The sequence below is a fragment of the Ips typographus genome, linkage group LG7, assembly GCF_016097725.1.
Source record: "Ips typographus isolate SLU linkage group LG7, UJ_Ityp_2.0, whole genome shotgun sequence".
Classification (NCBI taxonomy): domain Eukaryota; kingdom Metazoa; phylum Arthropoda; class Insecta; order Coleoptera; family Curculionidae; genus Ips; species Ips typographus.
Genome location: NC_138428.1, coordinates 3,662,085 through 3,684,563, shown reverse-complemented (window position 1 = coordinate 3,684,563; position 22,479 = coordinate 3,662,085). Strand labels below are relative to the sequence as shown.

The 22,479-nt window shown below is 36.0% G+C and overlaps 6 protein-coding genes and 1 long non-coding RNA gene across 9 annotated transcripts; 4 read left to right on the top strand and 3 right to left on the bottom strand.

Moving 5' to 3' along the window:
• The first annotated feature begins 35 nt into the window (after positions 1–35).
• On the top strand, positions 36–833 carry LOC145731835 (uncharacterized). The gene is made up of 2 exons (XR_014178884.1): positions 36–265; positions 337–833. It is a non-coding gene; the product is annotated as an uncharacterized LOC145731835 (long non-coding RNA).
• Positions 834–1,974: 1,141 nt separating this feature from the next.
• On the bottom strand, positions 1,975–6,703 carry Spg7 (SPG7 matrix AAA peptidase subunit, paraplegin). The gene is made up of 12 exons (XM_081983809.1): positions 6,484–6,703; positions 5,996–6,173; positions 5,815–5,945; positions 5,630–5,767; positions 5,340–5,567; positions 5,056–5,245; positions 4,879–5,005; positions 4,424–4,774; positions 4,232–4,368; positions 2,623–2,825; positions 2,373–2,562; positions 1,975–2,319 (listed from the first exon to the last, which is right to left on the bottom strand). The coding sequence occupies exons 1-12, from the start codon at positions 6,637–6,639 to the stop codon at positions 2,024–2,026; spliced, it is 2,325 nt and encodes a 774-aa protein (XP_081839935.1). The 5' UTR covers positions 6,640–6,703; the 3' UTR covers positions 1,975–2,023.
• A 139-nt stretch (positions 6,704–6,842) lies between these two features.
• On the bottom strand, positions 6,843–7,957 carry sqh (Myosin regulatory light chain sqh). 2 transcript variants are annotated; one of them, XM_081983826.1, is made up of 4 exons: positions 7,891–7,957; positions 7,783–7,841; positions 7,401–7,593; positions 6,843–7,342 (listed from the first exon to the last, which is right to left on the bottom strand). In XM_081983826.1, exons 3-4 carry the CDS (start codon positions 7,588–7,590, stop codon positions 7,008–7,010), a joined length of 525 nt encoding a protein of 174 aa, XP_081839952.1. In that variant the 5' UTR covers positions 7,591–7,593; positions 7,783–7,841; positions 7,891–7,957; the 3' UTR covers positions 6,843–7,007. The 2 variants fall into 2 exon arrangements, with proteins under 2 accessions (XP_081839952.1, XP_081839951.1); XM_081983825.1 differs by having other exon boundaries at positions 7,783–7,943.
• A 793-nt stretch (positions 7,958–8,750) lies between these two features.
• TRAM (translocating chain-associated membrane protein 1) lies at positions 8,751–11,103 on the top strand. Its single transcript, XM_081983817.1, has 7 exons — positions 8,751–9,022; positions 9,316–9,486; positions 9,544–9,652; positions 9,713–9,932; positions 10,083–10,192; positions 10,246–10,542; positions 10,619–11,103. Exons 1-7 carry the CDS (start codon positions 8,894–8,896, stop codon positions 10,696–10,698), a joined length of 1,116 nt encoding a protein of 371 aa, XP_081839943.1. The 5' UTR covers positions 8,751–8,893; the 3' UTR covers positions 10,699–11,103.
• Positions 11,104–12,656: 1,553 nt separating this feature from the next.
• Rac1 (ras-related protein Rac1) lies at positions 12,657–15,990 on the bottom strand. 2 transcript variants are annotated; one of them, XM_081983824.1, is made up of 5 exons: positions 15,753–15,990; positions 15,636–15,691; positions 15,014–15,266; positions 14,241–14,375; positions 12,657–14,136 (listed from the first exon to the last, which is right to left on the bottom strand). In XM_081983824.1, the coding sequence occupies exons 2-5, from the start codon at positions 15,668–15,670 to the stop codon at positions 13,981–13,983; spliced, it is 579 nt and encodes a 192-aa protein (XP_081839950.1). In that variant the 5' UTR covers positions 15,671–15,691; positions 15,753–15,990; the 3' UTR covers positions 12,657–13,980. The 2 variants fall into 2 exon arrangements, with proteins under 2 accessions (XP_081839950.1, XP_081839949.1); XM_081983823.1 differs by having other exon boundaries at positions 15,636–15,990.
• Positions 15,991–16,326: 336 nt separating this feature from the next.
• Positions 16,327–22,055, top strand: LOC145731834 (chromosome transmission fidelity protein 8 homolog). The gene is made up of 2 exons (XM_081983827.1): positions 16,327–16,481; positions 21,630–22,055. The coding sequence occupies exons 1-2, from the start codon at positions 16,432–16,434 to the stop codon at positions 21,931–21,933; spliced, it is 354 nt and encodes a 117-aa protein (XP_081839953.1). The 5' UTR covers positions 16,327–16,431; the 3' UTR covers positions 21,934–22,055.
• hay (ATP-dependent DNA helicase hay) lies at positions 16,768–21,554 on the top strand. The gene is made up of 14 exons (XM_081983808.1): positions 16,768–17,098; positions 18,103–18,318; positions 18,372–18,498; positions 18,558–18,765; positions 19,185–19,254; positions 19,308–19,479; positions 19,533–19,683; positions 19,740–19,898; positions 19,951–20,073; positions 20,147–20,331; positions 20,388–20,679; positions 20,733–20,924; positions 20,980–21,132; positions 21,305–21,554. The coding sequence occupies exons 1-14, from the start codon at positions 16,990–16,992 to the stop codon at positions 21,491–21,493; spliced, it is 2,346 nt and encodes a 781-aa protein (XP_081839934.1). The 5' UTR covers positions 16,768–16,989; the 3' UTR covers positions 21,494–21,554.
• Positions 22,056–22,479: the final 424 nt, after the last annotated feature.

Below are 22,479 nucleotides of genomic sequence, written 5' to 3'. Positions count from 1 at the left end.
TTTACTAAGTATTATCAATTTTCTCAATAAGTCCTGTTTCTTATATTATACTGCACTTCCTGCTCAGATTTGTCTAAACATCATCAACTACCTTTCTAGCAAATTTTTACCCCAGTTGAAAGAAAGAGAATATGTCTCTTATTGCACAAACGGTTACAGTTTTCTTGAGTGCAATTTTTTGGGCCTGAAGTACGGTCCTGACAAGTTTCACGCAAGAACCAAGAGGTGTACATAATTATTCCAGCATACCTGAGCAGACTCTGCGGTACCTGCCCGATAGGGTTTACCACGTATCAATATACACGCGATGGGTAATCAGTTCATTACGTTTTACAGGTGGTTATGGTTATATATTGACGCCGGGCGTTTGACACTTGTTGGGGGCGTATAGAGCGATTTTTAGGCTTGCTCTAAACGATACCCAAATATTTGGTTGGGGCAAACATGTCTGGTACAATACCCCCACGAAATTATACCCGAAAAACCAGAACTTCATTGGTGGTCGCCATCGGGTCTCACAATGCGCATTCCTGAGATCTTAATGATCATGCATCGGGGACCTGTTGAAGTTTTTGAGCATCAGGGGCGTGGGACCATTTTTTGTGACCATTGTGGTACGAATGAAAATATTAATATATTACTATATTTAATATTATTAATTGACAAACCTCTTCACAGAGTGAAATCATAAAGTAAATGTAAACATTTGGAATTGTTTAGTCTGTAAGTTGTTTTGCCTGGATGGAACCCATTGTGGTTTTTAGTTTAATTTGGACCACTCGTACTATTATGAAAATGGTGTTTTTTTAAATAAAATTTAAAGTGTTGAAGAATTAGACCACTTATTAGTGAAATTAAGAATCCACAAGCACACAGCTACAAGTCAAATATGTAAGTACTCGACTCGACTTTCCCAGTCGAAATTAAAAAATCCCCATAACCGACATATACAACAGTGTAAATGATAGTAACTAAAAATAGTAAAGGTGTCACAATTTAACAGCTCCTAACTGGGTCTCTGTGACTGCTAAGAGTTTCTCTCAAACGTCTAAATGTTGTTCGTAATTTATGCTTTCTTTTACTTCAATACAATTTTCTTTAAAAAATCACAAATAAGTAACCGAAATATTAATCGGAAAATAGTGCAGAGTGCAAGTGAACAAGCTTTTTAAAGATGTCACAATTTCATAGCTCCTATCTTGGTCTCTAGTCTCTATGACAGCTAGAGGGTTCGTTCAAACGTCAAAATGTAGCCCAAAACTTTTACTTTCTTTTGCCAAAATAGAGATTTTATGAAAAAAACTTTAATAAATCAGAAAACCGGCCTCAAACACTGTTGTGCACGTCAAAAAAACTTTAGTATACTCTCAGTTAGTCTCCTGGTAAATATTTTTCCCCCAGGAGAAGACTCCCGGAAAAAATATTCCCAAAGAAAAAAATCCTATTTTTTGGGGAAAGTCCCCCTAATCTAGCAGCCCTGAATATGCATATTGTTCTATTGACAGGCAAACAAGGTATAGTTGGCTACTACTGTTTTAGTTTCCAGTGATGCCAATTTACTCTCTCTATATTTTTAATGTAGTAAGCCTCTAACGAATTTGTAAAATCTTAAGAATTTATTACTCATAAGACAAGTATTTCTCACATCATCATCCCTTATATAAATCACCGCGGTGACAAATAAACAGCCAGTGATTCGCTTTTTAACCCCCGGACCGACAACAGGAAACGCCTAATTGGTTCTCAGAGAAAGCGATCAGATAAAATTACAGAGCGCCCCCGATTGAATGAAGTCATCCTCGAGATGGTTTTTATCTCCATCCAGGTAGGGTATAAGTGGCCCGGGCCATTGTCGCATCAGGTAAAACAAAAAAATTTATGTATATAACAATAAAATCACGCTGAGCTCGAGGTATTTTTTTTGTTTGTGTTTAGTGGTGGGTGGGCAGTGGCGTCGGCCCAATTAAAATGCAGTTTTTGAGGTATTTACAAATTTATTAATCTAAGGAAAAAAACTAATAAGTCACGCTGAGGCAGCTTCTTGCGCTGGTTCTTTGGTATCTCCCGATTCTTTGCGGATGTTTTCCTCAAACTGCGCGGGGTCTATAAGTTTTTTCTGACCGAAAGGAGGTGGTCCTAGCAACTTTTCCACGTCGTCATAGTTGAGGGTCTCTTTTTTGATTAAGTTTTCGGCCAAAAGTTCTAACTTGTCTTTGTGCTTTTTCAGGACTTTTTCGGTAGCTTGGTACGCTTTGGCAACGAGGCGTCGCGACTCAATGTCGATTAGATTGGATAGTTTTTTACTGTATGGTTTCCTACCTAATTAAAAGGGGATAGTGATGTTTTTAAGTTATTTAGTTAATGCTAAGTACCTAATTCTTTAGATTCCTGCTCGGGGAAACTAACCAAACCGACAGTTTCATTCATGCCGTACTCTTTAACATTTGCGTACGCCATTTTAGTGACTTTTTCCAGATCGTTTTGGGCTCCAGTGGTGATACGATTAAAGGTGAGCGATTCGGCAACGCGACCTCCCAGCGCCATGCACATTTTATCGAAAAGCTGCTCAATAAGTTACATATTCATTTAAAATTACAATAAGTGAAAACAAACTTGACTAACCTCTTCCTTAGTATGTAATTTCTGATCCTTAGGAACATACTGAGCAAATCCCAATGCTAAACTAGTTCTGGGCACAATAGTGACTTTGAGTAGGGCGTCGGTATGCTCGAGCATCCAACCGACTAGAGCGTGTCCAGACTCATGATAAGCAACAACCCGTTTTTCCTGAGGAGACATTGAATGTGACCTCTTTTCTGTTCCACCTAAATATGAAAGTGTTTTCCTACAGTTTTCAATCTGTTTGTCAAGTCTTTATTTAATATTTTTACAAATACTATTTGCCAACATTAGAAAGTTACTAGTGTACTTTTTATTTCTGAAAATACTTTTCTAGAACAACTTTTTGCGTAGAATCCAGTAGTGTAAATAGTTTTTTTTCCATTGGACACGGTTTTTGAGATACGCACATAAAAATTGTTTTTTTTTTTTTAAATAGAACCCATGCCAGAAACTTAAAAAACGTTGGGGGTGGCCTAAGTGAAATTTCTTAAAGAGTGTTATGTGATTGATAATCGGTTGTTGAATGTTGTTAATACATGGCTCTCCAATGGTAAATTTCCACAAAAATGGAAGGTATCTACAGTAATTCCAGTACCTAAAATATACAATACCAAAAAACATAATGAGTTTAGACCTATCAACACTGTAGAGGTTTACGAGAAAGTATTGGAAATTACTGTGAAAAATCAACTTCAGGAACATTGTGAGAGCGATGATATTTTGGTAGTGAGCCAGTCTGGGTTCCGGGAGAACCATTCCTGTAAAAGTGCTATAGTATATGTGATATTTTTAAAAGAGAACTAGATAGAGGCAAATTAATACTGGCGGTGTTTCTGGATCTTAAAAGGGCGTTTGAGACGGTGGACAGGAGCAGAATATTGGCATTAAGGACACTGTGTTAAAGTGGTTCACTTTGTATCTAAGTAATAGAAAGCAAAGAGTAAAATTTAAAAATGGAGTGTCTGATTTGTTGACAGTTAATCATGGGGTACCGCAGGGAACTGTTTTGGGTCCACTCTTATTTCTCTTGTATATGATGAGATGTAGGATTGAGCTGTTTGCTGACGATACGATGATTTACTTTGTTGGAGAGGATCTGGGTCGCATGCAGCAGAATGTAAACCAAGATTTGGAAAGTATTTTCCAATGGCTTTGCGCGAACAAGTTGTGTGTAAATACGTCCAAGTCAATTGTCGCAATTTAGCCACGTAATTTTGAGACACCCTGTATAAATAAGTAAAATATATCTAGAAATTAAGTAAACCTTTGTATTCAATTAATAGAGGTTATTTGACAGAAAAAAATTGAATATTGATACAGAACGTATTAGTCAAATAGGCCTAGAATTTATCCTAGAATCTGAATCTACAATAAAAAATATGACATCGTATTTAAATTTTGAGACACCTTGTATAGATAAAATTTATCTAAAAATATAATAGACCTTTGTGTCTATGACTTTCGTATTGAAAGTTTTTCTCTAATACTAAAAATAAAGCTTGTATTGAGGTGGTCTAAATTCAATCAACAACCCTGTACATATTTCAAATAAACCGACCAAACACTCAGATGATGACGTAATCGACTTTTGAGTTGAACAGCAACTTACCAACAAGTCGTTCAACCGCATACTCCAGATTAGCCCCCGTGACTCGATGTTGTTTAAATCTAGCGGCATGCAAAGCCGCCTCGTTGCATACATTTGCTATGTCAGCCCCACTGAAACCTGGCGTCAAAAAGGCCAACCTACGCAAAAATCCACATGACCCACTTGACAACTTCCAGCTGACGAAATCAAAACCTTTTCGAGTAAGTTTCGGGCGGATGTTCGAGCGCAATGCCTTTCAGGTGCAGCTCGAAAATTTCTTTGCGCTCTATCAGGTCGGGGTAATCGATCAGAATATGCCGATCGAAACGTCCTGGACGCAGCAAAGCTTTATCCAAGATGTCCGCTCGGTTAGTGGACGCAAGCATGATTACGTCTTCTTTAGTGGCCATGCCGTCCATTTCCACCAAGAGCTGATTCAAGGTTTGTTCACTTTCCCCGCTTGCTCCTCCACTTAAACTCGCACTCCTTTTTCTGCCCACTGCGTCGATTTCGTCAATGTACACAATACATGGCGCCCTCTTTCGTGCTTCTTTGAATAAGTCCCTGTGATATAAGATAATATCTAGTATCTTAAACTAAATTAGAGTCATCCATCAAACTTCAGGTGGTTTTCTTTCCAAATAGAAAATATAATTTGAACATCTCACCTGACTCTGGCAGCTCCTAAACCACCAATCATTTCAATAAACTCTGACCCGTTCATAGACAAAAAGGGCACATTAGCTTCAGTGGCTACAGCTTTAGCTAGGAGAGTTTTACCGCATCCAGGTGGGCCTAAAAACTCTCAATGTACCTTTTGTACACTTAAAACAAGACAGTCTAACCAAGCAAAAGAGCCCCTTTAGGAACTTTAGCTCCTAAAGCCCGGTAAAACTCCGGACGTTTTAAATAGTCTACAAACTCCTTGATTTCTAGTTTGGCTTCTCTGAGCCCAGCCACGTCGGTAAAGTGTACCCCCTTACCTTGACCCATTAATGGATCAACTAGAGTAAACTTTGCTCTGGTCATTTGACTCTAAAATCATTGTTGAAGATAAAAACTTTATAGCAAATGTTTGGTTCATCCTGTATAAATCCGGTTAGGTGTATGAAACTTTTATTACACTTACAAACATGTCCATGTTTAAGGGCGTCCTTATAGCCTTATTTTTAGCCAAATACCAAATTAAAAGCCCTACAAACAGTAGGGAAATTAGCAATTTTCCGGCCGAATCGGTTCCACGTTCATAAGTCACTGGGACCCCATCATGAATCCCCAACCTCCTTTCCGCTTCTCTCAATTTATTTTCAAACTTCTCCACATCTGCTATATTCATGTGGTAAGTGCGTAAGTCTGCCTAAATTGGAAAAATGTACATTTGATGTACCTATAAATAATAATGTGATGCAAAACACGAACCCGCCTTCCTTTAATTATAGCCCCCTCATGAAGTATTATGGTAACTATATCAATATCCGGGCGGACAATTATTTGCTCCACCTCCCCTTTGGCCAGCATTTGATACAGAAACTCATTCCAGGACACATAGCGCACCACCTACACTTAAATTGTCCACTAAATGCACAAAAAAAAACCAAACTTACCTCAGGTTGATTGGTACTAGGAAACATTAAAGAAATAAAAGCTATAAACATGTAAGCTGTCAGCATCCATATCAAAGCTTTAGCCAGTAAAGTAGATAGTTTATCTTTATCATCATCATCATTGTCTTTATCTAAATGTTTACAATTAAAGACTTTAAAGGGTACTAAAGACACAATTTACCAGGTCGATTGTTAGAGCCTGATGGCCTTACGGGTGGCTCCTTTTGTGACCTCACTGAAGAGGAGCCAAAAAATCTGATGCATGTTAGGTGAGGCTGGAGTTGAGAAAAGTGGTGCAGCCCTGACCTGTGCAAAAGAGCACAGACTCCTGCATATTCTTTATTTAGAGCTTTTAATTGCTGAAAGTTGTGTTTACCCATTAACTCACACTAAAGTTAATCACCTGGTTAGACTACATAAGTTAAGCAAAACTGTATAGAGATAGTAGTAAACAAAAATCATAATCAAGTTACATCCATGGAGCCTTTAAAAGCAAAATATGCTAGAGACATGCATAGGGTTTTTAATAAAACTGGAAAAAACTCAAGATGCAAAAAATTCTCCAATAACAGTACACTTAACACTAATTTATACCTTTTTGAAGGTTTTATATAACTTAACTGTAAATTACAGTTAAGTAGAATAGATGACAATAATAAATTCACTTACTTTTTTGAAAAATACTTGAGAAAAACCCCTTAGAGGTAACTTAACACTCGAACTACTCTCTAGTCCTAAATTCCATATAGAGCTGTTACCCTGAAGTGCCCGATTTCCTAAAATTAACTTTAAGGACGACCTAGCACTATTTAAGCCTTTCAACATGTTAAATATTAATTTTCATAATGAATTTCACAATATTTATATTATTTAATAACATTAACAAAAAGTAAGGTTAACTGTATTATTAGTTATTTTGACACTCGACAGACAAAATCGTTTTCACATGACATTGTTAATTGTAGGAAACACCATATCACGTGACATTTGTTCAAGTTTCTGGGAAAGGTAAAAAACGCAACAAAAACTACATTTTACAATATATTATATGGAAAAACTAGTATAAAAGTGGTTTTTGAAAGCAATTTTAACCATAATGTGTATAAACAATTTTCACTATTCTAGTTTTTTAAGTTAGCTATCAATTTCAAGAGCAAAAATTAAAATCTTTAAAAAACTCATTGCAATGACCATTACTGCTCATCCTTTTCTTTAGCGCCGTGCTTTAAAATGCGAGTAAACTCCACATAATCAAACGATCCTCCCTTAATAGGGGCCTCACGGTACATCTCATCCACCTCATCGTCGGTAAAACGGTCGCCCATTGAGGTCAGCAACTCCCTCAACCTTTCCTCATTGATTACTCCCATGTTGTCCTCATCGAAGCACCCAAACGCGTTCTTGATCACATCCTCAGGGTCAGTGCCCTGAAGGCGTTCACCAAACAAGGTCAAAAACATGGTAAAGTTGATGGGGCCTGGGGCTTCATTCATCATACCATCCAGGTAATCATCAGTGGGGTTTTTGCCTGCAAAAAAAAACAACCTTGTTTTAACTAATTTTTAAAGTGTTGAACAAAGACTAACCTAAAGAGGCCAACATGTCATGTAAGTCCTCTTTGTCTACAAATCCATCATGGTTTTGGTCAATCATGTTAAAGGCCTCCTTGAATTCAGCTATTTGAGCTTGGTCAAACATGGCAAATACATTGGAGGTGGCCCTTTGGGCACGTTTCTTAGAAGTGCCCCTTCGGCTTACAGTTTTTCTTGAAGACATGGTCTGTAAGTTCAAAAGTAGATGTTTATACTTGAAATGGTACAAAAACGCTGGGATCAATCAGTCAGAGTGATAAGGTGAGGTTTCAACCCATATTTGGATAAGGAGAAGATGATTAATCACTAAGAAATTTGCAAACCTCTGGGATAAAAGTTTAAGAGAAATTTCTATGTTAAACTTAACGAAACTCACCGAAATTGTTGTAATTTAATTAAACACTATTTAGAAACTAATTACTGCAAGCTGCAAGTCTGAAAAGTGAAATTAAACAATAAAAATAGCACTTTAAAAAGCAATTACCACAGATGTTCTGTTTTATTATGACAGTGGACTGTCAAGTGTCATGTTAATTTTGAAGGTAGGGGGTTGACAGTTTGGCCTCGCCCAATCTGATGGACCAATCAGATTCAAGCAGCCCGGCGGAAAAGTTTTAAATTTAAGGGTTTGTCTTGCAAAAATCACTAATTTTTTAAGTATCTTATTTAAAATTAAACCCTTGGCAGAGTACTTCAAATGTTTAGCGCAGTTTAGAGATATTTAAGACACCATTTGTGTTGTAAAACCGAACTGGGTCAGTGCTCGCTTTCGTTTTTTTTTTTGACCATTTATGGTAAAGTATTCACTGACAATGATGGTATAAAGAGGAAGGGACATTCTGTACTATACCAGTGGTTGTGTTTTAAGTTACTGTGCTGTAATAAAATTATGAGATAAGTTAAACGAGCAGATAACAGAAAATATGTCTGTTTGGGGTTGGGAGTGCTGACTGGCGCCACTGTATTACACGCCGCCATATTCAGGCTAATAATATGAAATGTGGATTCTAAAAAATATGAATTACAAACAAATGGAAAAAAATAATAATACGCCGCCGCTGGCAGATCGAGCATCATCACGTCAATTTTGACATAATTTGTGTGGTGTTGCCATATGTACGTTAATTTATTTACCACTTTTACTGATGCTGGGCTATTCATTTGATTTGTCTGTAATTCTGAGTAAACCTAATAAATTCTGCATTTAAACAAAAACCAACTCACTCCGCGATACAATTAAACTTTTCTAGCAGTACAAGTTTCACTAGTTTACGAACTTATTAAATTAGGATAAAGGATTAGCTGAACAATATGACAACGCAGGATTCAAATGGCCAGTGACGTGTCGACGTGTCCACTTCGTGGCAGTAGTTTGCGGTATTTACCGTAGATTTTTGAATGTGTTGATGTGTCTGTCGCCCCCCCGATTTCGTCGCATACGGCACGAAACTTACCCGGCACCCGACCCGAGCTCAACCCCTTGAAAAATGGTGAAACCAGTGAGGAAAACTTCGAACAAAAACCCGCCTATTTTCAGTCATGAATTCGTTATACAAAATCATGCAGACATCGTCTCCTGTGTGGCTATGGTGTTTGTTATTGGCCTTATGGTGCAGGTAAGCAGCCCCTTTTGTTTATTTATTACTTAAGTTATCCCTTGTGAAGTGTTCAATTGCATTGCAAGTGGTTGGAGTTTTTACACAGAGTTCCAATCTAGAAGTTTTTTAAACCATTAAACAGTCTGTTATGATTTGTTTATAGGTATATATTCAAATATTACTTTTAATTATTTAAAATATTCTTGTTGATGAAGAGTAGATGAACAGGAGCATAGCACATTCACTATTATAGGATTCTTCATCTTTAGAAGTCAAAAAAGACTTTCACTGTATTAAACACTATGTTCTAGGCTACATCACCTTTAGCTTCAGTCTTCATAACACTACACCATAATGTAACAGGAGAACAACCAGGAGAAATTCCTCAATTCCTGCCTGGACTTAAAGATACTGCTGCAGTATTGTTCTACAGCTTGATTTGCATTATTGTACATGCTATCATTCAGGAGTATGTTTTGGATGTAAGTTTTTCCTCACCCTTTTTCATTTCATCTAAAAACAAGTTTGGTTGTATACAGAAAGTTTCCAAGAAACTCCACCTTTCCAAATCAAAACTGGCTGTATTCTCCACAAGTGGCCAACTATTGGCTTTTTATGTTTTATCTGCGTTTTGGGGTATTGATATTGGTGAGTTTAAGTTAATAAAGAGGAGTTGAGTGTTTAAAATGTTTATTCTGGTTTGAATAGTGCTTAAGGAACATCTAATCCCTGACATATCAAAAATATGGTCTGAGTATCCAGCTCCCATGTATTTTATGTTTAAAATGTACATTCTGGTTCAGTTGGCTTACAGTCTGCATGAAATACCAGAGCTCTATTTCCAGAGAGTCAAGAAGGAGGAATGGACCAATAAAGCTGCTTTGAGCCTTGCCAGTTTGGCATTGATTGCTGTACCCTACATTTTGAAGTAAGCAGTGCTAAACTATATGGTTATAATGAAATAAAAAAAGTTTGTAAAATTACCAAGTATTTAGAGTTCTGACAGGAAATTTTTTTATTGACTACACTGTAAGTAAATTACGTGAGGTTTTAAGTCTAAATCGATAATTATTCATAGCTTTAACCGACTTTTGGTATGTTTGTTGGCCTTGCACCACACCGCGGAATGGGTCTTCCACCTAGCTCAACTTTTGCAAACCATCGACAAGGACGAAAAATTCTCTAAAGGTTCGATTTGAAAATTCTGAACACTTTGAGAACAGCCTAACTTTAAATTTCAGTTGCCAGATTGGCTTCAACAGCTTTACAAATCGTAGCCCGGCTCGGATCTATCATTCTAGCCGTGTTGACTCTGTGGTATGGTTTAGCATTGCAGGAGAGCCAAGGTTTGGACGTTAAAGCGGGACAGTTTAACACGCCAGCTATCCGATTCTCCGTGTTGGCCGGAATCATTTTGCTGCAAATGTATTTGATTTTCAAGGTGATCAGCGAGGAAATTAGCAGGAGTAAGGAGAGCGCTGTTAGTGTACAGCCTGCTGCCAAACCAAAACTTGCTAAGAAGGAAAAACCAAAGAAGAGTAAGTTGTGTGCTAAGAATCACTTAAGACATGTAGACTTTGGAATTGAATTACATAAAGTGTTTTCCATTTCTAGGTAAGAAAAATGAGGAATCTGATTTGCCTGAAGTGGACCAAAACACTAACAAAACTCTCAGAAAGCAAAAAGTAAAATAAGTACTACTTCCTAAAATTCCACACCCCTGTCTTCCTTTTAGTTCCATTTCCGACTTAAATGTTTATTTATTTTTACTAAACGTCAATTAAGTACATTTACATGTGCTCTCTTTGTTTAGGCCCTATTTTTTTATAACTACGTTATAAGTACGTAAAACTATTACGTACTAGTCTATGGTACTACAAACATATTTTTTTGTTGTTAAAAATATTTTAAAAACATATGTATTTGTTTCATATATCAATAATTATTTACAACATTTGTAATATGTTTACTTTGTGCGCTTATTTAATAAGACAGATCTATTTCATTATTTTTACATACGTTTTATTTTGTTTCATAATAATGTACGGTCGCTTGTCTATTCCATCCAGTTTTTTAAATAAAAGAAAATTATTGTTTTATTTTTTATAAGTTTTTGCTAAAGTTTAGTAGGAGTCTGGTGGTGACCTAATACGGACTGCTTTGGTTGATTTGTTAGCTTTACAGCTCTGTTCCTCTGAGAAAATCTGCCAGCACATTCCTTGAAGATAACGACATTGATGCTCCATGTTATGTCTAAACTGACTTAGTTGTTTTACTGTCTTGATTTTCGGACAGGGAGTCCGGATTTCTAGGAATTTACATAAAAACTACAAGAATGCAAAATTGTTCTTAATGGAGCACTAAACCCAACTACGTAACGTTTGAACCTCAATACAGGGTGTGCACGAAATTGTTAGTGGGTCATTATTTTTGCTCACCCTGTACACAATTTTTTGGATAGAATTTTTTGCTCTACACTGAAAAGATAAATTCAGGACGTTTCTTTTGAGTGGTTAAAGCTTCTTGAACTCTCAGAAATAACCAAGGTACAGGGTGTTCAATTTTTGAACTAATTTTCGGTATAAAGTGCATCTAAGTAGTTTTTGGAAAATATCTCGAAAACGATTAGATTTACAAAAAAAAAACACTGCAGAAACTCCAAAATGTTTCTCAAGCAGTCGAAAGCCTTCCAAAAGCTTTTAGAACGCTCTAAAGGCTTCCAAATGATCTTCAACTAGTCTAGAAGCTCTCAAAAAATTTCAAGGCTCTAAAAGCTTCCATAAGTTTTCAAATGCTTTAAAAGCAGTCCAAAAACCTTCAATGCTTTTTAAACTCTCTAGAAACCTTCCAAATGGTCTTAAAGTAGACTAAAAAAATTTCAAAATACTACAGAAATAACTCCAAAATGCTTCTAAAGCAGTCGAAAGCCTTCCAAACGCTTTTAGAGCAGTCTAAAAGCTTCCAAATACTCTTCATCTAGTCTAAAAGTTTCCATATGCTTTCAGAGCAGTTTAAAAGGTTCCAAAAGTTTCTAGAACCTTCTACAAGGTTTCAAATGTTTAAAAGCAGTCCAGAACCTTCAATGCTCCTAAATTAATCTAAAAAGATTTCAAAACATTACAGAAACTCCAAAATGCTTCTAAAGCCGTCGGAAGCTTTTCAAAACGGTCTAAAATATTCCAAATGCTCTTCAACTATAGTCTAGAAGCTTCCAAAAAATTCTAGAACCGTCTAAAAGTTTCCAAATGCCTCTAAATCATTCCAGAACCTTCAATCTGCTCTTTAAACTGTCCAATCCCTGCCAAATGCTCCTCAAGTAGTTAAAACAAATTTCGAGAACAGAAATTTCCAAAATGCTTCTTAAGCAGTTTAAAAACTTCAATTCTAGAACTTGCATCTCTGAAATAGTGCTTTTTTGAGAAAAAATTAGCTTTTTAAACGCTTTTTTTCACGATTTTAGTGCTTTTTAATCCGAACTCTAGTGATAACATAATACAGAGTTAATCAAAAAGTGCTCTCATAGTACAACATTTTCACATTGCAGTGGTTACTGAAAAAGTTCTCACAGAAGTACTTTTTAAAAAATAGGCAGATCTCCGGATGATTTTCATAATTTCACAATAACAAGGTCCAAAAAATAAAAGTCTGAAACTAGAAATTACACCTTATTTAATGATATAAACTTCTTTTTACAAATATGTTACAACTTAATAAAATATAGACTTCTTTTACTGTTTAAGAATATTAAAAATGTACTACAATAAAGTGAATAACGCTCAGACCATAATGACGAGTCTCTCGCAAAAAAAAAAATAACCATAAGGGCGAAATTAAGATTGCACCCATTATCTGTTACACCGGATATGTTTGGCTTTCAAAGTTGGCCAATACGTTTATAATAACAATAATTATTATTACAGTAAAAAAATAGGTAAATTAACGATTTGCCTCTATTTGAAAGCGTCTAGACTGTTATTAACCACAACTATATCATAACCAGCTCCTATGGCAAGTTACCAGTGACTGAAAAAACGAGTAAATAGAATAAATGCACGAACTAACTAATTATGTGTAAACTTAACGTTCATATGGGCAAAATACCATAAAAAGCAACATATTATAATATAATAATGTAATAGAACGACTCAAAAATTGAAAAATTTGGTTTTTAGCCGAACGTAATGCGGATCAAACCCCGCTGTTTTTTCAATAATATTAAAAAAAAACAAAGAGATCTGATAACCACATAACCACACATTTAATTCACAAACACCTTGTTTTACCTACGAATTTATCTACGAGCAAGTTTTTAAGCGTTTTTTTTTTTGAATCTCTCTATACAATGAACAATGAATCACATTTATTATTAATTATATTCTAGTCGTCAAAATTGTGCCTGTACACTGCGATTTTTTTGGACTGGTTTCTCTGGCTATACCCCCTAGAAGACCCAAATGATTGTATTTGGAGCGAAAAATTTACAGGGTGAGTAGTAACTATATTTGTCCCAAATTTATTGGGAGAACTGTTGCAAAAATACTGAAGGTTTAATTTAAAAATTTGGTCTGTATGCAAAGTGTTGTAGTAACTTTTCTATTCAGACTTCCCAGACAACCCTCTATATTAACATTTATGTTGTCCTCTCACCCTGTAGGTTAACGTACTACTGCAAATGTTATTTTCTATATAAAATTGTCGTTGAACTTGTACGAACCCACAAATCGGCATATTTTCTTACAATTATTAGGTAAACGTAAAAATTCTTCAGAAAATTACCAACTATCTACAAATATCTGTTCAACAATTGCTTAACTATCAAAAAAGTATCATTAAGCCCCCCCCAAACAAAACTGAAAATGTATGTGCCGCCGATTCATAGCCGTAATAATTTCCAGAAGAATTCTCTCTAAACGCGCACGCTCCTGATTTAATATTAACAATAATAATTATTATGGTAAAATTTGAACTTAGGTCTATTACAGAAGCGTACATTTGCGTTTTTGTTTCGGGGGCAGTACGGGGCACAGGACCGCTCGTATTGCCTCATCGAACACAGTTTTTAGTCCTTTTTGGGTCAGGGCGGAGCACTCTAGGTATTTTACCGCGCTTATTTCCTTCGCCATCGCTAATCCCTTTATCAACAAAATACATGGTTAATTCGGTAAATACGTTGTTACTACTGTCACTGAATATATTTTTGATGATTAAAAGTGCTTTTAGACTAAATGTGTCTTACCTGGGGGTATGTTATGGGGGCAAGTTTCTTGTCCTTTAGTTTTTCAATGGTGTTTTTGTCCTCCCTTAAATCCAATTTGGTGCCGACCAGGATAATCGGAGTGTTTGGGCAGTGATGCCTCACTTCCGGATACCACTGGAATAAAAGTCTTGATATTCTGTTGCTTTTATGCAGCTTAGAAAACTGTGTACTTTGTGCTTCACACCATTGCACTTCTATCATACAGCAGAATATTATATTTTCATTTTTTTTTTGCAACTTGTACTATTGTTTGCTGATTTCTCATGTTACTTTGCTATGCTCAAGGTTCCTTTGAATGCAAGAGAACAACAAATACATAAAATTTCATTATTCTAAAAGTGTAATTGTATAATTAAAGTTATTGTCATTAATGTTTATAACAATATAAAGTTACACTTGTCAGATAAAAGCCATGTGGTCCTCCACTCACAAGACTTGCAATTTACAATTATAATTTTTTTGTAGTTTTAATTAAGAATTTTTGACAATTAACAGACATGTTATCAGCTTAATATAAATAACTAATTTTAATATGTACAGACCAAACAAGAAGTTACAATTAACAAACTGGCCTTGTTGCCAATATAGTAAGTTTAATTTGCATATTATTTTAAGTTGGAAACAGGTGGTTACTTAATAATACTAATATCAACTTTGACCTACAGCTTACCATACAGAGTAACTCACAAAACTCCAGAGCTTACATAGCAACAAAAAAACCACTAAAAATTGTCACAAAAAAAAGTACTAACCTTGGCTCTGACATTCTCAAATGAGGCAGGATTCACCAATGAAAAGCAAATAAGAAAAACATCAGTCTGTGGATAGGACAGGGGCCTCAACCTGTCATAATCTTCCTGACCTGCTGTGTCCCACAAGCCCAAATTAATTGGTTTACCATCCACCATAACATTAGCTGAATAGTTGTCAAACACTGTTGGTATGTACTCCCCAGGGAAGGCGTTTGTCGTATAGGAAATAAGCAGGCATGTTTTACCCACAGCACTAAAGAAAACATATCAACTGTCAGTTCAGTGATTTGACCATAAACTTTGTGATATGATATCACTTTTTAAAAACACACCCTGTTATGACTGTCAGGTGAAATTAGCATAGGAATTAATAATGAGGTCTTTGTTAGCAATTTTATCAATATGTCACTTAAACTATAGTGATTGATAATCAGCTAAACAAATGTCCCTTTTATTGAAAGTAGTTTAAACAGGAAATAGTTTTGAGTCATGTTATACTTGGAAGCTGTTACAGATATTTAGCAATTGGGTGTTGAAAGCCTTAAGGCTCTGAAAACGACTCAAATCAAGCAAGTTGTCAACTAGCTGAACCATTTGTAAACACCAAATGGAAATAACTCACCCATCTCCAACAACGACGCACTTTATCGCCTGCATTGCGCCTGAATCAATCAACGCCTAATATCGGTATGGAAAAACAATAAAATAATTAAGAATCCCCAACAACTTTTTAACAAACTTTGGGTGTGTGAGGTGTCACCGCAGCAAGGCCGAGTTTATCTTGGAAAAACTCGCTGACCGATTCGGGACATGCACCGAACCGATTTGGAGACAGACACTGTGGGGTTGTATGGAAATGTTTACGTAGTGATCGCCCACAAGGACTTGATTTTTGTATTATAAATATTTATTTTTAGGATCCACAATTGGATCGACCACCCGCACTATGAAAATTTGCCCGAATAGTGACGGCAGCGTTGCCAAATTGTCTCCTGTTGCGGTGTACTATGGTTGACATGTTGAACATTATTACGCTATTTTGGGCTTTTGTATATTTGTTAAGTGCTAAATTCAATTCTTTAAGTCAGAACCTGTTAGGTCAATGCAGTAGCTAGTCTACAGTTGTTAAATGCCGCCTAAAATAAGTTTTTGTAGGTTAGCAATTGGGTAGGGAAAACAGTTAGGCAACACCGCTAAAGTCAATGTCAAAGGCAACGCCATTAGCAGGACAATCAAACAAAAATGTCAGTCAGTTGGAAGGATATGTTGTGTTCTCTTTCTAGTTAGACCAGCATCACTGATGATAAAAAGAAACAGCACAAGGACAGGTAGTTTTTAACTGGAATTAGGCAATTAGGCATTTGACAGTTCAGTTCACATTTTAAACGTAAACAACAAGTAGCTATTTGACTCGAATTATGGATGATTTTTCCTATTACAAATCGGTAGTGCCTATACCAATTAAGTGGTAAGTTCTCAAATTCCATATTGTGTTGCGATAGTTTAGTGTTTTGCCTTATTACTTCATCAGTAATTGTAAGTTTAAAGTGAATTCAATTGGCGCCACTCGCATTGAGGTTATGTTTACGCTGTTGCAGCTGACTTTTAGCTGTTAGGTTATTCCTCGTTTGACCAAGCAAACTTAAATTCTACAATGGTCACGTGACCCTCCATTGTGTACGAGTAACGCAGTCACGTGATAACTGTCAGATTATCGTCTGATTGGTAAAAGTGTGGATCAGCTGTTAGCTGTCCTTTGCTTGTGTACTTATAATTTTGTAAAAACTCAGTAGACTAATTATCAACTGCAAAAAAAACTTAATATAAGGTAGTAGCACGGTAATAAAATCATTTACTACGTGTATGGCGGTTCTATTAGTGTTAAACAATAATTTTCCCTGTCCAGCTTTAAAAGTAAACTTTTGCAACATTTTGCAATAGTTTTTCTCTCTTTGAAATAGTGTATTTACTGCTAAATGGCTCCTCCGAAACGTTCGGGGTTCAAATCCGATAAAGGATCGAAAAAGCGACGAAGGGAAGAGGAACCTGAGGCATGGGTACCTGAAGATGAAGACACTACTGCAGGTACATAAATTACTCGGTATGCTGGTATTCTTTTGGCCAATTTAATATGTTAGTATATGTTAGCAAGTAAAATTATTTATATTTACAGGGTGGTTTTATCACATTGTTTATGTATTTATTTACAGGTTACTTACAAGTCTTAAGTCTTATTGAGTCTAGTGTATTTGGTAAAATTCTTAACTGAAAGGTATAATTATCATTTGAAACAAAATAAATTTGCTTTTATCAACTTAATAGTGATGCTAGTTTGATTGAATGGTCTCTAGTTGTAGTGGTTTTAACCACAAATAGTACAATCTTTTTTTCTCTAACTCCCACTTTTTTTAGTTCTTCTAACTCATAACTGAACTTAAAGTAATCTTTTTATTACCTTAACCATAACCTGTCTAAAAGTATTGGTTTGGTTTAATATCAATCTGACTTTTAAATCAACCCATAATAAATTGACTGATAACAACCACAAAAAATGTACCTACTTTTGGATAACACTACATCATATTTTTAATTTTGGTATCCTACTGAACTATCTTTAATTTAAATGTATCATAGTATTGGTTAGAAAACAGTTATATATAACATATAAAATTAAAACCACATTTAGTGTGGGTACTGTTTTTCATTTTCTTTAGTTTTGGTGATTGTTAATTTATTTAGTTTGTTTAAATTTGTGTTCAATTAACTAAAATAATTTACACTAAAGGTCATAAATCAAATTTTTTATGATACACATAAAGGTTCAATTACTTTAAAGCAGATAAGACAGAAATGCAGGGCATCACAGAGGATGCCAGGTGACAGAAAATTTTCAATAAAACACAGCACACAGCATTATTATCCAACTTTTGACACTCTGTATTTCTGAAACCATTGACTTTTGGATTGAGTGTGGTTCAGTTAGATTCACATAAATAAGGCTCAAGTGTGTAGATAACTCATGTCAAAAGAATACTAGTATGACATGTTTGAATGAAATGTACATTTGTTATCACAGTAGTGAATTTCAGATGGAGAGGAGGCTTCAGTGCCAAATGCGGCAGGAAGAGATGCCGAGAAAAACGACGAAAAAGTCCAGGAAGACGAATTTGGCGCCAAAGACTACAGATCGCAGATGATTTTAAAACCTGACAATGCGTCCCGACCATTATGGGTGGCGCCCAATGGGCATATATTTTTAGAGTCTTTTTCTCCAGTGTACAAACACGCACATGATTTTCTAATTGGTCAGTTTTTCCTACTTGTTTAACTCAATTACTAACATTTAATTAAACAACAGCTATATCAGAACCAGTTTGTAGACCAGAACACATTCACGAGTATAAACTGACCGCGTACTCACTTTACGCCGCCGTCAGTGTTGGCCTGCAAACTAAAGACATTATAGAGTATCTGAAACGGTTGAGGTACTCAAATTTGCAATGATTAAAGTAACTCATGATTGTTATTGACAATTAACTTGCAGCAAAACCAGTGTACCGGATGGTATAGTAGAGTTCATCAAATTATGTACTTTGTCTTATGGAAAAGTGAAACTGGTTCTAAAACACAATCGGTACTTTGTTGAAAGTCCTTTTCCAGAAATTTTGCAGAAATTACTTAAAGATCCAGTGATACAGGAATGTAGATTGCGGCGAAGCGTGGAGGGGGGAGAGGAGGAGATTATTACCCAGGCAAGTGTTTTAGTATAGTATTGGTTTTATTATTTATATAAGCCCTGGTTAGCTGTTTTGGTCTTAAAAAGAGACCAGAATATTTAAATTTATGATGATTTGACAGTTTTAAGTGTTAAGAAAGGTTTAGGCTTAACCAGTGTCTAAAAACGTTCAAAATTAGACCAAACAGGTTGCAGGCTGCCTTAAGTTTGGTAGAGTTTTGCTCTTTGGCCAGAATAATGAAATGAAAACTTGTCTTTTGGCAATTTGATTTAAAGCATTGAAAACAAAGTTTGTAAAGCTTCTAAATTTGAATGCTAACTGTTTAAAACTGGTCGAATTTTACATCAAAGGTCTGAATCATGTTGGAAGTGTCTCAAATTGTATAAAACTGCATTCTTACCTTCAAACTAGCAAATTGACTTTTTATCAATTAGGTTCAAGACAAAAAAGCCGTCCCGACATTTGGCGCCAAAGCTGGCACTTCCACTGAACCAAATTCTGAAGGTTTGATTTGGCATAAATAAAAATATGAACAAACTAACATGTAGCTCATGTAGGAACAACAGTTCCGGACGATATAACGAATTTTTACGAAAAAATGGATGAGGACGAGGAAGAAGACACAAACTTAGAGACTGTGTCGTTTGAAGTGAATCAGGAAAAGATCGAAGTGATCCAGAAACGGTGCATTGAATTGGAGTATCCTCTGCTGGCAGAGTATGATTTTAGGTGGAATATCCTTAATAAAACGTAAACTTGAAATGTAAAGAGAGCTTTTGCAGGAATGATACTGTAAACCCTGACATCAATATCGATTTACGACCATCTGCAGTATTGCGTCCTTATCAAGAAAAAAGTTTACGTAAAATGTTCGGTAACGGACGGGCACGATCTGGTGTTATTGTCTTACCTTGCGGTGCTGGAAAGTCTTTGGTATTATCCCGTTTTACCTAAAGTAGACATGGTTTTGTTAAGGTTACTATTTTTAGGTTGGCGTTACAGCCTGTTGCACTGTACGGAAACGTGCTTTAGTTCTATGCAACTCAGGAGTATCAGTAGAACAGTGGAAGCAACAGTTTAAAATGTGGTCAACGGCCGACGATAGTATGATTTGCCGGTTTACTTCTGAGGCTAAAGATAAACCTATGGTCAGTCCCTGGAAATAAAAAGATAATAGATTACATTGTGTATGTTTCTTAGGGTTGCAGTATATTAGTTACTACATACTCTATGATCACTCATACACAAAAAAGATCATGGGAGGCTGAACAGACTATGAAGTGGCTTCAAGATCAAGAATGGGGTATAATGGTGCTTGATGAGGCAAGTTTGAAAGGAGTTTCAATTACCTAAATAATTTTTTATTGCCTGTTAACTAATTATTTGATTTTTATAGGTGCACACTATTCCTGCAAAAATGTTCCGTAGAGTATTAACAATCGTACAGTCTCACTGCAAATTAGGTTTAACAGCAACTTTACTAAGAGAGGACGACAAAATTGCGGATCTAAACTTCTTAATCGGTCCCAAACTGTACGAAGCCAATTGGCTAGAGTTACAGAAAAAAGGATTTATTGCGCGGTTAGTTTATTTATTACAACCTAAAATTTTTTCCGCTAAATTGAGATTAATTTTAGAGTGCAGTGTGCTGAAGTTTGGTGTCCAATGACACCAGAATTCTACCGGGAATACCTGGTGTGCAAAACCAGTAAACGATTGTTACTGTACGTGATGAATCCGAGTAAATTTATGGCCACCCAGTATCTGATACGATACCACGAGCGACGTGGGGACAAAACCATCGTGTTTTCAGATAACGTGTTTGCTCTGAAACACTACGCCATCAAAATGAACAAACCTTACATTTACGGCCCTACAACTCAAGGCGAGAGGATACAAATTTTACAGAACTTTAAGTTCAACCCCAAAGTATGTTTGCGATCATTCAAGCTAGAAATTTGGTTGTAAGTGGGTTTTTCAAGGTGAACACGATTTTTGTGTCGAAAGTGGCGGACACCTCCTTCGATTTGCCGGAAGCGAACGTGTTGATTCAAATTTCTTCGCACGGTGGTTCAAGACGACAGGAGGCTCAACGTTTAGGGCGTATTTTGAGGGCCAAAAAGGGCGCAATAGCCGAAGAGTATAATGCTTTTTTCTACACTTTGGTTTCGCAAGTGAGTATACTAAACAGTTATTTTTAACGCTGGTTGTTAATGTTGCCGTTTACAGGATACAATGGAAATGAACTATTCTAGGAAAAGGCAACGATTTCTGGTCAATCAAGGTTACAGCTATAAAGTGATTACGAAATTGGCTGGTATGGAAAACGAGCCCGATTTAATGTATAAAACAAGAGAGGAACAAGGACAGTTGTTGCAACAGGTAAGTCGTCAAGTCTTAGTTTTGTCTTTTTGCTGAAAAGTGTTTCATTTAATCAATCACTCTTTACATCTTGTTAGTATTTCTATAATACACATTTATTTTTATTGGTTTATTTTTTTTAAATTTCTTGGGCCCTCATACTAACTATAATACTTATTTTGTGTTTTTTTAGGTTTTGGCAGCCAGTGACATAGATTGTGAGGATGAAAGACTGCCGGGAGAGGGCGGGCCGCGCACTGGCACCAATAGAAGAGTCGGTCACATGGGCTCAATGTCCGGTGGAGACGATGCCATCTATCACGAGTTCAAACGGTCTACGAACGTTAACAAGCATCCTTTATTCAAAAAGTTCAGATACTAACCACTTTGATAGCAGTTATGTTTACAGTTACATCTGCAGAAATACATTTTTTTAAAGTTAATTGAATTTTTTTTCTCCCTCACCTTATACAGTGTGTCAAATGTTTTGAATCCTAATAATTGGTATTTTTTTTTAGTGCTGAAGGTGGCATTACCGAAGAGTACGGTCTCGTCGAGCTACAGGGTGATCTGCGCTCCCACTCCGAGTCACAGTTTGAAGGCAAATTCATTGGAGACTTGCACTACACCAAAGATGGCCAACCGATCTTGATTATTGGGCACCATTTGCTGTACGGGAAAGAGGTAAAAATGGAAAAACCCTTAGCTTTACTGGAGAAACGCAAAAACGACCAGGGCTGTACCGAGTATTTGATTCGATGCCTGATTAAGCGGAAAGTGATTTTTAGAGTAAGACCTAAACCTATTGTAGGAATTTCTTAGTAAGTAATACATTTTTTTTGAGAATAATGTTGGAAGTCTATCGTTGGTTTACAGGAAAGTTTCCACTTAAAATAAAACAATTTTTTTGTAAATAATAAAAGCAACCAACCTTTGACATCTAATGTAAACGATTTACTTTACTACTTACTTTACTATTTTAGATTTTTGTGCTTATTTGCTGCTATTTTATTATGGTTTTATTTTGTATAGGTCAATTTACAATTGCAATAGCTATATTGAGATATTGAAGGCTTCTGAGAGACCAAAACATATCAATTATGTGTTGCAAAATTTAAACTGGCCAAACAATCTCCAAATGCTCCAAAAGTAGTCTAAAAAAATGTAAAAACCATCTAAAACACTATAGATGCTCGAAAATCCTTGCAAAAGCTTACAAAACCGCCTAGAAGCTTCTGGAAGCTTCTAGACTGTTCTAAAAGCTTCCAAATGCTTTTCAACTTATCTATAGAAACTCTCAAAAGATTTCAAGACAGTCTAAAAGCTTCTGTATGCTTATAGAGCAGTTTAACAGCTTCTAAAAGTTTC